Below are 14792 nucleotides of genomic sequence, written 5' to 3'. Positions count from 1 at the left end.
ATCAAGATCAGTGTGTTTATTACAATGTTTTAACAAAATCAGTACAAGCAGTCTGTTACACAGCAGATTATAAAGTAAAATGGTGCGGGGCACAAAAGGCGATGAGAGGTTCATCAGACATGACCTGAAGAAATGGACATGAAGGCAACTGAAGGTCCGAAGATTAGAACTGCGTTACTGAGGTCAAGTCGAGGTTCACCTGCTCATTCTGAGAGACATATTTCACCATCAGCTTTATTTTTGTGCTGAATTATGTCCAAATTGTGTCTGTTTTCAGGCACTGTACTTGCCAATAAGCTGTGAAAGCATGCAACAAAACCACAATATACCAGAACAAGCACACTGATAAACTTATAGACACTAATAACCAAAATGTATCCAAGCGATAACGAGTTGACTCCATTCAAAATGAGAGGCGCATCCAAGAACACATGGCGTAAAATATATTAATATATTTCTGAAGGACGTCTTGTATGAATTTCCTGTCTGGCATATCCAGCATTTTCATGCATTCTGAAATGACTGAAAGGGTCAGTTGGTAATATGATTTTAAAATAAACACAAAATAGCATTTGATAGCTTTTAAAGGTCTCGTCCTGGAGGTCCTTGAGACAACTCCAGGTTTCAGGGTTAAGGCCAAAGAATGTGTGCGCCAGAGAGCGCGAGGGAACGTGTTTACATGTCGCTAAGTGGACGTTTCCACATTTGGGCTTTTTTATGGTTCCCTGTCTTCTAGCCCATTCTTCCTTTGAGTCTTTATGCTTCCAGCTCGAAACCTATACCAAGTTTGTGTCCACCGGCATTCATGTTCTTCCCGTCAATCAGGCCTGAGAGGGTGAGCTTCACTCCTGCAGGACAGGGTGAATAGTGACAGAGGAATTACATATCGGGTAGCTTATCTATGTTGTTTGAAGTTTGGTTCCACAAAAGAGTTTGAAAGCAAACATGGGCAGACCTGGTCTCAGGGTTTGTGTGTATCCAACTCCAACGAGACAAGCATTGTCTACTTTAGCCTGTAAGGACAAAACAACATGCATAGGTGAGATGTAAAATTTATAAAGATTATTAGGAGTGTAGACAAACGGGATATTTGGTGTGGATATTAGATCAGCCGATAACACATTTAGGCCTCAAGGATGGGTTTTAACCTGAGTTTCACCGCAGATGTTCTAACTAGTAAAACTGATGATTTTATTTTTACCATCTTACATGTCGATATGTTAAAGACAAGTCTTACAGAGATGGAGGCATCCTTATCCATCTGGTATTTGGCACCAATTCCAAAGTGTGTGTTGTTGCTGCCAGCTGTCCAGGCCAATTGGACTGCCATCTCCAAGTTGCTGTTTACCGTTTGGTAAATGGAGCCGCTGAACTCTGTGCCGTCATTACTGAAACACAATAGCAAAACTCAATGCAGCATGCGGAGCCAAGCAGCATTGGATGATAAAGTATTCGAGTCATCCCCTCCTTTTGGCCCATCGGCCTCTCTTTACTGAGATAGTGACTCACACACTGGTGAGAAGTTTGAGGTCTTCATTCTTGAATCCGAGGGCAAAGTTGTTCTGAATCATTTTAGATTTAGCAGTGTTAAACGCCATTTGGTAGCCAGCCAGCCAGCCTTCATAGGCTAGCACAGCAGCTCCATGAATCGTGGGACCGGCCTTGTCGAAATCCAGGTCGCAGCCCACATTGACAAAGTCGCGTTTGTAGCTGGTCTTCAGTTTGGCACTCGTCTTGCTACAGAAAAAGAAGGAAAACTGTCATATGGTTTATTCATATGTCATCACAGCACTACTTGGCATGTGCAGGATTACTGTTACCCAGTGTGAGGTGCAAACGACAGGCCCAGACCGAGCTTCAGGCCTTTAGCCAGCTACAAAGCAGATAAAAAAAAAAGACCCAGAATAAAATATTGTATTTAGTGAATATATGGAATTTTTCAAACATTTATAAACTAATGTTAAACTCCACCTGGTCCTCAATGGTAATTTCTGACATGTGAGTATTTTCTGTGTTCCATTTCTGGCTGAAGTTGAGACCCAGGTCCTCCCTCTTGGACTTGGTCTCCAGGTAGCCTCCTGACCTCCCCGTGTCAATGTTGCTGGAGCCGGACGTGACAAACTCCTGCAAGACCGAGAGGGGCACGTATGTATAGTGATAAGGGAAATAAGGTGAAAGGAGAAGCGGAAAGACAAAGTGAGGACTTACAGCACAACTGCATAAACTTGAGGTAGGAGGCATAAGCAAGACGTATCTGCCAATGCTACACAACCACTCTCAGCTTTTATAGGCTGTTATAAAAACAAGAGCCATATCTTTCTGATGAAGAATATTAGCTTGAAAAGTGAAAACAATGGGAGGGGTGTGTTTGCAGATTGGTTCAGGGATGGCTGCAGCACCCGAGCTAATGGTGTCACCTAATGAGCCATTGCTGCACGGAAACACTTTGCAGAAAGCCTTCTATCATCATTTACACACAAACCCGTCTTGCTGGCTTACCCTGCGATGCAGAAATAGTGAATCATTACATATACACACTGTGTATATGTCTCTTACCATGTGAGAGGGATGTTCAAAGAAGAAAGCAAGAAAAGAGAGAACGTTGTGGAGAAACAGGATTTACAAGCAGCAATTTAGGTTAACTGCAGAATATAATGAAACGAAGTGCATGAAAGTGGTCATTGTGGTTTTACCATGACAACACAGAAGGACCTGAGTAGAATAAAGGCAGGGAAACATTTTTACACGTCATCATCCATCTTGCTCAAGGACAGAAGGTCAGTGGTGTTAGACTGAGTACATGTTAGGCAGAAAAAGCATGACAGGAAGTGCTGCAAGGCCAAAAACAAACACATCACACTTATGGAGTCAACGGTGGTACGTACAACGCCACTCTCAGACTTGGTTTTAACATCCAGCTTCAGAAGTCCGTAGCCTGGGAGAGAAAGGATAAAAAGGGAATTCAAAAGAACAGAAATGCTGAAAAAAAAAAAGAACACAGAATGGTTTTACAACAGGTTCAACAAAAATAAGCAGCCATAATTTACAATGATAGAGCAAACAAACTCCTTTCTATCAGCCCTGTTTCAGCACAACTTCACCCAAAAACGGTGAAACGAATCAGAAATAAATAGCACGGTGTGTGCTCCGAGATCGTGATGAATTACCAAAGCCCTTGTTGAAAATGTCTTTGGCAGATTTCCCCAAGTCTGAGTATGAAGGAGGGACGGCCATTGTGCCTGAGAAAAGAGACAAGCAGGTCGTGTTTACTTCTTTGTGACAGAAACACAAATAAGAATTTCACTATATCAACAAATTATGGTTTCCGGTCCCAAACAGGGTTCCTGCAACAGAAATACAGGATCCATGTCTGTGAACGGATGTTTCATTCTCCACAGCATCCTTCATGCCCCAGTAACACACCTGTCCTACTCCAGTATCTGACAGATACACATGTTGTACAGAGACACCCCTGTCGCACTGAAGGATATTACACACAGTGGGTAAAGCTGTTGCCTCACAGCAAGAAGGTTCCGAGTTGAGATCCACCTGATGACCTGGGACTTGTCTGTGCGCTGTTTGTGTGCATGTTCTCCTCATGTCTGGGTGGGTTCCCCTCTGGTTCTACAGTTTCCACTCTCCACCAAAAACGTGCGATGCAGGTGAATTAGTGACTCTAAATTGTTCATATGCAAGAATCCCTGCTTGTTTTTCTCCGTCCTATGTTCTGGGACGAACGGACAGCTTGCACCGTGCCTCTCGCCCAAACTAGAATCAGAATCAGCAGAATGTAGATTTAATGGTAAAAGCTGCAACAAACACGAGTGGAAAACGTCATGCAAACACACCTTCGTGAGAGCTGAGCATGTGTCAGAGAGAGCACATTTCTCAGGCACAGCATTGCAGATAGCATTTTATACCAAATACTCGCCACTGGGTTGGAGCCTCTCAGCAGCCAATATTTAAAATGATCACAACACAGAGATACATTAGAAATGCGGTATCATATGTAAAAAAAAAAATCTAAACAATCTATACCAGCTCACGCATTAGAGCGAACTCCAGCAGGAGCAGGTTTGGTTAGTCAGAAGCTAACATGCCAACATATCGCTACACCATTCTGGACTTCAGACCGTCATCAGGGTCCCCTGGATTAGTGTGTCAGCGCACACACCCCTTTGTGTGTGAAGTGTACATTACTGACAGGGTAGGGGTATTTAGATTCTCTTCTGTGTTGCATGAAGCTGCTTTAATATTATATTAGTGATGCTTCCTTTTTGTACTTTCATCCTGTTGAAAGATCCACCTCACCTTCCCCCCCAGAGGAAAAGGCAAATGAAAGCTTTGTATGTAAATCAATGATTGTAGGCAGCAGGGAACATCGAAATGTCAATGTAATCAAACCGCAGGATTGACAATGAATGAAGATGATCATGTCATAAATCTGTCTGGAGTCATGGCACCAATGAAAGTACAACCAAACGTAGTTGCAGGGGACCTGCTGATGTCTCGTATTTCTACCTCTATGAACATTTCCCACTCACCATGTCCCTTGGGTAAATGGTGATGACATGTCAAACAGCGGACTTTGATCTCTGCATGATTGCCTGTTTTTTCCTGCAGCATCACATTCCCTGTTTGTTTCTTTTCCATGTCTCTTCAGATGAAGGGAAAACATACAGGGACAAATGAAAACTGGACAGTATTCCAGCACTGCTCTGAGAGCATTAGCCCTCTATTTCAGGCTTCTTCTGCAGGTTGAATATTGTGTTTCCTTTTTCTTATTTTGATTTTTACCTTTATTTAACCAGGACATATCCCATTTAGTTTAAGAGCCTCTTTTACAAGGGAATCCTGATTTCCTGAATTTTTTAGCATGTAGCACTCTTTACCCAAAGAGAACCTGAAAACTATCGTCTCAAATGACATAAGAGCACAGAAAACATAGCGCATAACAGTTCACTCCCAATCAATTTCTAGTTCTGTGTAAAGACGTCAATAAGAAATTGAATTCTACCTTTCTTCAATGGCTAAAAAAAACTCCAGACCAAAAAATGCACTTTTTGTTTAACCCTCACCCTTTTTCTTGATTAAAGAGACTTTAATCTTTCATTTGGTTGGTTCGGTGCTTGCATAGTCGTAGTACATAATATTCTGTGGGTCTTAAGAAATAGGACAAAATGAGCAAAAACCGCTGGGACTGAATGAGTTAAAACTGAAACGCACTCAAATCCAGGCGACAGTTCTTTACAGGGTTCGCTCTGGAAGCCACACCGTTCCCATTGTTTTAACACCGTCATCATCAAAACATCAGTTTTAGCACAAACTCTTTAGCTTCATCAGTCTGTGGGAATGTTTTCATACCTGGAAACTAAACAAGTCATCTTACATTTGTCATCGCATTAAAATTAAATGTTGCTATACACCGATTGGTGCACGAATGCATGCAACATCAACTTTGACCAACGAAGCCCAGAGCTTGAGGACCAAACCACCCACGGTAAGATGTGAGAAACGACATGTTCTGTTTTTCTCCATCTTGGTGTGATCATAAAAAGCCCAGCCCATTTCTGCTCTCTCAGCACTTCTGTTCATCTTTTTGAGCGACTGCTCGCCAGCTGGCTGACATTTTGCTGGCCACATGCAACATCTGCACCGCCTTTGTCATCTCATGCAACAGACACATCTTCTGGATGATGAAACCCTCCACCTGCTCACCACGCAGCCCCTTTTTCACCCTGACCCCGTTGCCTTCATCCCTGAGTCTCACCACTTGGATATAAATATAGCTCAGGTGAACCCAACACTGCAGCACACGCGACTACAACATGTGCCCGCTGTGGGTTAGTCTATTAAAGCCCCTCTAAATATGTATGTTTCCTTGTACCTCACTACACTCTACTCATATGCAAATTACACTTGAACTTTCTGATGAGATACTTTGAGATAACAGATGTGACTGATCTCAAAAGATCAAAATGATGCCAATCAGAAGAATGTGAAATAGCAACCACACAAGCAAGGATTGTTGACAATCAAACACAATTTCTGTGATTTGGTGTTAACAGATTTGCACCTTTACTGTTTTTTGCACTGTGCAGGGCCTGCTTAATTTCATTGCATCACCGTGTGTGATGACAATAAAGTGCTATTCTATTCTAACAGATTTGAGTTAAAATAAAATAAAAACTCCAGTCATGTATGAAAACCAAAGACAGGACAAAGCCATTCCCTTTTTTTTAATTATGAAGGAAGTGTTTTGGCTGTTTGGCTGAACATAGCGGGTAACTGTCACTCTTGGTGTATTTTAATTTGTCTACGTCTAGTTTCTATTGTCATCTGTGTTGTGGCCTACTATAAAGTTACCCACAATGCAACAGCGAACTTTATAAATATAAATAGTAAATACAATCACTTTCTTATCTTTTTTAGAATACTGTATATATTATGGCTGTTGCACAGAACTATTATTATTATTACTATTATTTCCCAACTTTTAAAAAGAATTGGAGACCATTCGTGCACATCACATTTTACAAACTCACATGTCAGGAAAGTTCTGTTTTAGGAGAAGACTGCTCAATAAATAAATGTTTTGTACAGGCCTGGGCTGGCGTTACAATCTGGCCGAAAACTTACAGAGCGCACACCCTCATATGATTCACTGGAACTCAAGCGACGTCCTCACAAGTTAACGCTGCAGACAAACGCAGAATATGTTTTTGAGAAAAGGTTTATAACATTTGCTGTTTCTCACCTGTGTTTACGGGTCAGAGCGCGCAGAGTTTTGCAGGACTGCTCAGAACAGCGGAGACGACAGCAACAGACTGCGCATGCGCAAATCGGACCTCTGTCTGAGGGAGGAGTCAGACATGAAAATAACTTTAATGAGTTTTACATGAGACCTTGGCGTTCACATCGATATTTACCACAATATTAATGTTGACGTCACGACAAACCAACAATAACTCTCGAGTGTTTCCGTGATAAACACTCGTTTCGTTTGGGACTGAGGGAAATGACGTCGTCACGTCCAGTCTCGTGCGCGGCTGCGCCGTTGCCATGGTGAGCATTGCTGAAACTTGTGTTGGTGCCGCGCGAAGCGTCATTAATCCGCGTGAATAACAAATCCTCAACTGATCGACAGGACGACAGAAAGGTTGGCTAAACCACGTCATTGTGTTCACTATTTGCATTTGTTGGATCGATTTAAGACATTGCGAAATGTCTTTAATGTCTGTAGTCCGACCTTTATGAGATACGCATTGCTTTATTAAAAAGATGTATTGATCAATTTATTCATTCTATTCAAGTGTTACAGCTTCAATGTCATCACGCAGCTCACTAATTACTGATCAAAACATAAAGTTAAAGCAACTGCACAATGGTATTAGGATAGCATTTTGCTATTTGGTCTATAATAATTCATATTTTGCCCACAAGTGCTGAATTATTACGCCCTGCTTCTGCAGGTCTAAGTAAATCAGTGGGTCATTTGTTATTTGTTTGTTGCTAGTAACACTAAAGTTCACTTTATCAATTTGAAATGTCTGTATTTGATGTTGATTGTGTCCCACAGCTGATACAGTAACTTTTTCTTCAGATGTGTGAAGGACCTTCGTTAATATCTGGGCCAATACCCCCCGATCCTTCTCTGTTTCCTCAATACTACAAAGCGACCAGGCCGGCTTCAGGTGAGACGCTGCCGAAGACCTTCTCAAACAGTCTTTGCTATTTAACAGGGACTTTGGGATGTATACCAATTTGTTTAAATATCGCATTAGCAAGAACTGTTGGAGCTATTTTGAGTTTTCTTGAATCAGTCCATGACTGTTAAATGAGGCCCCAATATATGATGGAAAATACTATTTTATTTATTTATTTAACATGTTTTTTTTAATAAATAAGTTTGAATGTTTGGTAAACTCATTGTGCATGAACTGAGCACTTGCCACAAGTGACCTTGTTTATTTTTCTACTTCCTGTACAGCTCGTGGCCGTTTGGAGGGAAATCACGATGGATCTTTGGCCCTGCTGTCAGGTCCAGTTGCACCAGATCCAGTGTTGCACCCTGGCTGCTACAGTGCTCGTATCCCACCCCAGCGCCCCAGGATTGGTCATAATGCCTCCCATATTCTGGAACGAGGACAGAGAGGAGTAGTTGGTGAATTAATTAAACAAGACAGTCTCCCAATCACCCCTTTGCCCAAGCAGAGTAAGTGTGATTGATTTCAATTTGTGCTGTTCAAAAAGGCCTTAAATTGTATACCAGTATATCCTCTCGGTTCTAAGTTTGATTTTGACAGAGCACACTATAACCATGAATAAAATGAGGGGGCAGTTTTGACAACATTTTGGTGTTCCTCCTCAGAACAACGAGTACACGACTTTGGAAAAGAGAATTTGCGTCGGCTCAGGGAAATCCAAAGACGCTGTAAAGACCAGGAGGCTGCAAGAGCTCAGACACGTGCAGTTCCAGTCAAAGCTCTTTGGACGTCCTCTAAATACCTGAATGTCCCATCAAAGGTGGTGATGCAGCTACAGGTCAGGATTATGTCCATTAATTATTTTCTATTAAATATATTTCCTCTGTCTTACGTCTAATCCAGTCTCTTTCATGCAGGTTTCTTGTTCCGTTGCTAAACCACAATGTCAGAATTTTCTGAAATCCCACTCCAATGGTGGATCTACTGCCCAACCGAGACCCCACGCCAAAACGTCTCCTCAAGCCTTGAAACGCTCTGCGTCTTTCCACTCTACCCAGGACCAGAATTTGCAAGTGAGAATTGCCAAAATACTATTTACTTATTGATAAGCACACAACATTATGCCACCTTGTTTATTTGTGGAAGAAATTGCATCAATATCCACTTTTCTCACACTAGAAGAATCCTGCAATGCTTCCTTTTTGTTTTAGTACCTTACATTGTTTTGCATGGATCTGTACAGTTACAGGTGCAAGGGCAGTCCATTGACTTCATAAAACATAATGCCCGAGCGGCAGGAAAAACTGTGATGCGTCGGTCCCAGTCATTGACAACCCTCAGAGATGAGCCTGTACCCAGTGCAGTCAAGGGACAGGTGCCTCAGTAGTGAGTACCCCTATGCCATGTCTTATCTGCATACCGTACAGTCAAGAGTAAAACATGTAATGTACCACAGATTGATCTTGACATTGTTCGCCTGTCCCTTTTATTCACACTTTGACACGCAATCAGCCTTGAGGAAAGGAAGAAGCAGTGGCATAAGGAGGAGGAGGAGAGGAGGAGGAATGCACCCGATCCTACAGCCCCAGCTGGGCACAGCCTAATGCCTGAGAATAAGAGACAGGAAACCCTGAAGTCACTCAAACAGAGTATGTTGCGTTTTTATTTGTGCCCTTAAAATATGTATGATGACGATATCTGCAAAGTACAACCACGACTTGGGGAATTATATAAAGCAATAATAAAACTGAATGTGAACATTTCTTATTTATTTATTTTAGTTGAAAACACAACAGTACAAATACAATTGTTGTACTTCATTAAATTGAGTTTTGTAAATATATGCTTATTCTGAATTTTACACCGGTGAAAAGTCTAAAAAAAGACTGGGAGGGTCGGATTGGATTTGGATCAGATTGGATTATTCCAAAGGTGAAGCAGTTGGTTGGATCGATGCTGACAGAGGCATCCTTGAACTGAGGTTCACCACTGTGTGAAAATCAGTTTGTGCAAATACAGCAACAATTTAAGAACAAAATGTCTCTCAAATTGCAGTTGCAAGGATTTTAAGGATTTCACATCTACACTCAATAATGTCATCCAGATCCAGAGAAACATTCATTCATTTAAATAATGTTTCTATTTGCTTTTATGTTTTCTTTCCTAATTCTTGTTTTCGTCCTCAGCCCAGCGTTCACTGGTGTCCGAGCTGCTGTCTCTCCCTCTCAAAGCGGACAGCCTGAGTGTCAAGTCTCGCCATGCTCATCTTGATTGTAGACTTTCTGAAATCGAAGAGGCCATTAAGATATTCTCCAGGGACAAAGTTTATATAAAAATAGACTCTTAACACATCTGCTGGTTTAGTATACATTTTTATTTTCTAACCTGCATTGTTTGTTGCATACTGCTGAGCACTCGAAGCTTCGATAATAAAATAGACAAAGACAACTCTTGTTTGACTCGGATCCTTATTTAACTATTTTTGCCACGGCAGAACTAGAGTAAAACATGGACACGTAATCAGGTGGCGGTAACACGCCTTAAACGCAAGTTGCCGACCGCTATTTAACTAAACGAAGAAGTCGTCACGCTGCTCGGTGCGTATGTGTGACGTTTACGCCCCTCCCCCCCTCCCCCGTCGGATGTTGTAGTCATTGTTCTGCTCGATTGCTAAAGCTAAAGGTCTCGTTCAGGAACAGGCGAAACACAAGCCGTAACATTTAATACATGGACGTAAGACCGTTTATTTAAGGGAGATATTATCAAGTCTGCAATGAGCAAGAGAAAAGCGCCACAGGAGTCTTTAAATGAGGGAATAACAGACTTTCTTGTCGGTATGTGAGGCAGGCGGTTGAGTTTAGCTAAATATAGCTTGACTGTAGCTATGGCGTTTTACTGGTGCTTCCAAATAACTAAACTTTTAGTATATACAATTCGTAAATTGTTTTGAAGTTTGTTTCATTTGTGTTTTCCATCTGGTTTGCGTGACACTAAAATCTTAAATTCTCTGTTCTGACGATTACATTGCAGCTGTTCTATTTAAATAGCATCAGCTGAGTTGGCAGTTTATTGCTGGAAGTTATGTTGTGATAATAAACTACAGGAGGTAGTCTTAAATACCCATTTAGTCTTAAATGTCCATTTTCTGTTTCCAGAGTTGGCCAATTATGAGAAAAATGTCAACAGGGCGATACACAAGTACAATGCTTACAGGTAAGCGTCTGGAGCTTTAATAGGTGTACTGTATACAAACATCTGTGCACGCACAATAATTCCATATAATGCAACACTAAGTTATTCTCAATTAGCTTACATGGTTAAATAAAGCTTAAGTACAGGTTTTATTACAGGATTGTTGACAGCAGTCATCTTTACCAGACTTGGTGCAGAATGTATTTGGTGTTAACGATAGGACAGGTCCTTGTCGGATAACTTAAACAGTACGATTAAATTGTTATTATGTTATGTATCATTAAGTTGCTCCATGAATTTAACATATTTTACATGTAATTCTTGTCTGTGTTATAATAATAATAAATATATATGTAAAACAAATAATTTAGATTTTGTTTCCCATCTAGGAAAGCAGCGTCTGCCATTGCCAAATACCCTAACAAAATCAAAAATGGTGAAGAGGCCAAGAAACTGGTATCTGCACTTCAATTCAGTTCATAAAAATCTGTTAATTCTCAATACAAATGTGAAAATTTGGGCTGGTGACATATATCCATATGCATGTGAAACCTTTGTATCATTAGAGCCGCTTTTCATTGTGAATAGATGTTTTAGTGATATTTAACATTTGCGAGGACGGATGACTTGGTCGTTACTACTTTTAATCTGAAGATAACTGTCACGCTTTCCTGCCACTAATGTGCTCGGGTGGATGTAGTTGTGTGTTGAGGGATTCCCTCTGCTGTAGCTTCAATCTGTACTATCGGTCACACTGTTCACTACCGTAATGCTTGTTTTCACATTTCAACAGGATGGTGTTGGAGCAAAAATAGCAGAAAAGATTGATGAGTTCCTCCAAACTGGAAAACTACGGAAACTGGAAAAGGTGATTCTTGGGGCAACATTATTGATGCCACAGTTTATCTAGTTCATATTCGCTTTGTTTTACTGCCCTACCAGACTGATGTGCCACTTTCATATTTCAGATTAGAAATGATGACACCAGCTCTTCGATCAACTTTCTCACCAGAGTTACTGGAATTGGGTATGTATTAATTATTACTAATAGTAGCTGATCAAATGTAACTGAAAAACAAAGTGACGCATTGAAATGTACTGGATTACCAGCAGGAGCTGACATCTTTGGGGGGCAATAGATCAACTCTATGCACTGCATTTAACTAACAGCATCCTCTGATCTTGAATTTAGCCCAGCGGCTGCCAGGAAGTTTTTTGATGAAGGGGTGAAGACATTGGACGGTTTGTTTCACCATTGACTCCGATAACAATTGCTCACATATTTTATTTAATGTCAGCCTTCCATTATATGATCAGTTATGTATTGTTTTTACAATTAATTCTTAGATCTGAAAAAGATTGAAGACAAGCTAAATCATCATCAACAGATTGGACTCAAGTAAGTTTGTCTGACCAAATGTTCTTTATAAAGATCTCCTTCAGTATCCTCTGTCTTTCTTTATTGATACTTGAGTCTTATTTAATGGATTATTTTGTTACCTTAAGGTACTTTGAGGAATTTGAGAAGAGGATCCCACGAGCTGAAATGGAAATGATGGAGGTGATGATTATTATTTATCTGCTATCGTTACCTTTATTTTCAGTTTTCTTAAATCCTGCGGGTGTTTGTGTGTGTTTTCACTGTGTTCTTTATTTAGACACTTATCATTGACGAGTTAAAGAAGATTGGCACGGAATATATCGGCACTATCTGTGGAAGCTACAGGAGAGGTATAATCTCAAAAATGATGACAGTTGATGCTCATTTATTGATCGGCGTTCAAAGTCTGGGTCTCCTTTTATTGGTTTACATGTTTATAATTTCCAGGCGCTGCATCGAGTGGTGATATTGATATATTGCTGACGCATCCAGACTACACCTCTGAAACTGCAAAGCAGGTAGGATTTGTTTCAGCTGTATTCATATACATGTATATTCTTGTGTTGCCATCGACTCCTGTTTGATTTAACTTTGCGTGAGTTTTCTCTGGGTTCTCTGGTTTCCTCACACCTCCAAAAACATCCAATTTAGGTGAATTGATGACTCCAAATTGTCCATAGGGTGTGAGTGTATGCATGACTGGTTGTCTGTCTCTATGTTAGCCCTCTGTGTGCTGGATATGCATTCGGGGTGTACCCCGTCTCTCGGCCAATTGCAAGGCTCCAGCAACTCCAGTTGCTGGAGCGGAAATGTGGAAGAAAATGAATGAATGAATGAATCTTTTTTTCTAGCCCAAGCTCCTCCACGCAGTTGTTGATCATTTTGAGTCCATTGGATTTGTGACCAACACACTGTCCAAAGGAGAAACGAAGTTCATGGTAAGGTATCTATTTCTGCTGTCTCATGCTCAGCTTCGTGTGGAACATGGTTGGTTTGGTAACGGTTCCAAAACTATAGTGTGTGACCGTGATGTGTTTTTTTCCAGGGAGTCTGCCAGCTGCAGCAGAGCGATGAAGATGAGGAGGAATTTCTTCACAGGCGTATTGACATCAGGTACCGTGCTGTATTCTGTGATTACTGCGATTCTACTTTCACAGTTGAGGCATTTAATACATATTTATGTCATAAAGCATGGACTGAGTTAGCAGACAGAAGCTCATCGTGTTGCCAAAATATTCTCATCCTTTCTCAAAACAATCTGTGATCTCATTTAAAAGATTCTATCTAACACCAAACAGGTCCATTTGCATACAAACAAAATTATAAAGTTAACCTACACTTTTTATATGTTATCTTTTCTAATCAACTGTATTGTCTTGCTGTCTGACCTTTGTCCATTAACAAGGTTAATTCCCAAGGACCAATACTACTGTGGAGTTCTGTATTTCACCGGAAGCGATATCTTCAACAAAAGCATGAGAACTCATGCTTTGGAGAAAGGCTTCACACTTAACGAGTACACCATCCGACCGCTCGGAGTCACCGGTGAGACTCGATCAGATACAATCCGTGAACTTGCTGACCTGTGTTCCTGATTTCTTTCACCAATCGGTAACTAATGATTCATGCTTTCAGATTTTAACATCAGCTGTCTTTGTATTTGACACTCTTATAGGTGTGGCAGGGGAGCCTCTGTTTGTGGATTGTGAACAAGACATCTTTGAATACATTCACTACAAATACAGAGAGCCAAAGGATCGCAGCCAATGAGATACAACAATTTACAGTTATATCTGTCCTGAACTTGTGTTAGTGTGTCGTTCTTTAATGTCAGCCAACTTTGTTGCTGAAAACAGCCCTGAAAGTAACTGATATCGAGTTTTCCCATCTTAAACTGAAATCTTCCCCATTAGTGAAACTTATCTTTGAAATATATACTGTGTACTACATAACTTAAATATAACTTCAGGAGATTTTGGGGTCATTTTTTAAAACACATTTATATGCCATGCGCAACATTTATTTATTTTATACCTGTGTTTTTAATACTTGATGTTCCAAAAAGGATTATGATGAATCAAATCTGTGTTGGCTCTGGATGTTATAGCGTCTACAGTAACTTCAGGGGACATTTTTCAGTGGATACATGGTGTAAAGTTACTTAGGAAATTTAGTATTTTGGCAACGCATTTTAATAGTAATAGGACATTGATTCAGTTTGAAGTATTTTGGGGAAGTGGAATTCTGTGGGTTGACTTGGGCTATTATCACCTTTTTGCATGTCTAAAAAATAACATTTAAAATGTGAATTTGTTTTCGTAGTCTTCTGAAAAATGAATAAAGTGCTCCACTCCAATATTTTTTGCTTCTTGAGTGTTCCAAGTTTCACTGTACAGAATTATAGAACTAACAGAGAGCAATCAATTAAAGTGGAACGTTTTTGTATTTGAAAATATACTTTAAAGAAATGTTTTAAGGGAAAGTATTATCTTTTTCTGAATGCCACAAGATAA

The 14792-nt window shown here is 40.4% G+C and overlaps 3 protein-coding genes across 3 annotated transcripts; 2 read left to right on the top strand and 1 right to left on the bottom strand.

Moving 5' to 3' along the window:
• Position 1: 1 nt before the first annotated feature.
• LOC137915842 (voltage-dependent anion-selective channel protein 2-like) lies at positions 2 to 4653 on the bottom strand. The gene is made up of 9 exons (XM_068758962.1): positions 4545 to 4653; positions 3168 to 3239; positions 2886 to 2935; positions 1972 to 2124; positions 1821 to 1873; positions 1510 to 1737; positions 1238 to 1388; positions 956 to 1013; positions 2 to 848 (listed from the first exon to the last, which is right to left on the bottom strand). Exons 1-9 carry the CDS (start codon positions 4651 to 4653, stop codon positions 757 to 759), a joined length of 966 nt encoding a protein of 321 aa, XP_068615063.1. The 3' UTR covers positions 2 to 756.
• A 2476-nt stretch (positions 4654 to 7129) lies between these two features.
• Positions 7130 to 10053, top strand: LOC137915841 (enkurin domain-containing protein 1-like). The gene is made up of 8 exons (XM_068758961.1): positions 7130 to 7159; positions 7604 to 7694; positions 7991 to 8215; positions 8372 to 8544; positions 8624 to 8779; positions 8956 to 9092; positions 9219 to 9355; positions 9893 to 10053. The coding sequence occupies exons 2-8, from the start codon at positions 7604 to 7606 to the stop codon at positions 10051 to 10053; spliced, it is 1080 nt and encodes a 359-aa protein (XP_068615062.1). The 5' UTR covers positions 7130 to 7159.
• Positions 10054 to 10387: 334 nt separating this feature from the next.
• LOC137915827 (DNA polymerase beta) lies at positions 10388 to 14635 on the top strand. Its single transcript, XM_068758946.1, has 14 exons — positions 10388 to 10540; positions 10862 to 10919; positions 11288 to 11354; positions 11692 to 11766; positions 11867 to 11925; positions 12091 to 12140; positions 12246 to 12297; positions 12405 to 12459; positions 12557 to 12629; positions 12727 to 12797; positions 13131 to 13217; positions 13325 to 13392; positions 13685 to 13824; positions 13955 to 14635. The coding sequence occupies exons 1-14, from the start codon at positions 10480 to 10482 to the stop codon at positions 14047 to 14049; spliced, it is 1011 nt and encodes a 336-aa protein (XP_068615047.1). The 5' UTR covers positions 10388 to 10479; the 3' UTR covers positions 14050 to 14635.
• Positions 14636 to 14792: the final 157 nt, after the last annotated feature.

This window comes from Brachionichthys hirsutus, unplaced genomic scaffold (assembly GCF_040956055.1).
Source record: "Brachionichthys hirsutus isolate HB-005 unplaced genomic scaffold, CSIRO-AGI_Bhir_v1 contig_365, whole genome shotgun sequence".
Lineage (NCBI taxonomy): Eukaryota > Metazoa > Chordata > Actinopteri > Lophiiformes > Brachionichthyidae > Brachionichthys > Brachionichthys hirsutus.
Note: the sequence above shows the minus strand (reverse complement) of the source record. Positions and strands in the feature narration are given on the sequence as shown.

Excerpts from the sequence above, each read along its gene's own strand:
- LOC137915842 (XM_068758962.1), bottom strand. The coding sequence starts at position 4,653 with ATGGAAAAGAAACAAACAGGGAATGTGATGCTGCAGGAAAAAACAGGC. Across the intron at positions 3,240-4,544 it reads CCATTTACCCAAGGGACATG|GCACAATGGCCGTCCCTCCT; the intron begins GTGAGTGGGAAA and ends CTCTTTTCTCAG. Across the intron at positions 1,874-1,971 it reads AAATTACCATTGAGGACCAG|CTGGCTAAAGGCCTGAAGCT; the intron begins GTGGAGTTTAAC and ends TCTGCTTTGTAG.
- LOC137915827 (XM_068758946.1), top strand. The coding sequence starts at position 10,480 with ATGAGCAAGAGAAAAGCGCCACAGGAGTCTTTAAATGAGGGAATAACA. Across the intron at positions 12,141-12,245 it reads AGGGGTGAAGACATTGGACG|ATCTGAAAAAGATTGAAGAC; the intron begins GTTTGTTTCACC and ends ATTAATTCTTAG. Across the intron at positions 12,630-12,726 it reads CTGTGGAAGCTACAGGAGAG|GCGCTGCATCGAGTGGTGAT; the intron begins GTATAATCTCAA and ends TATAATTTCCAG.
- LOC137915841 (XM_068758961.1), top strand. The coding sequence starts at position 7,604 with ATGTGTGAAGGACCTTCGTTAATATCTGGGCCAATACCCCCCGATCCT. Across the intron at positions 7,695-7,990 it reads AGCGACCAGGCCGGCTTCAG|CTCGTGGCCGTTTGGAGGGA; the intron begins GTGAGACGCTGC and ends CTTCCTGTACAG. Across the intron at positions 8,216-8,371 it reads CACCCCTTTGCCCAAGCAGA|AACAACGAGTACACGACTTT; the intron begins GTAAGTGTGATT and ends GTTCCTCCTCAG.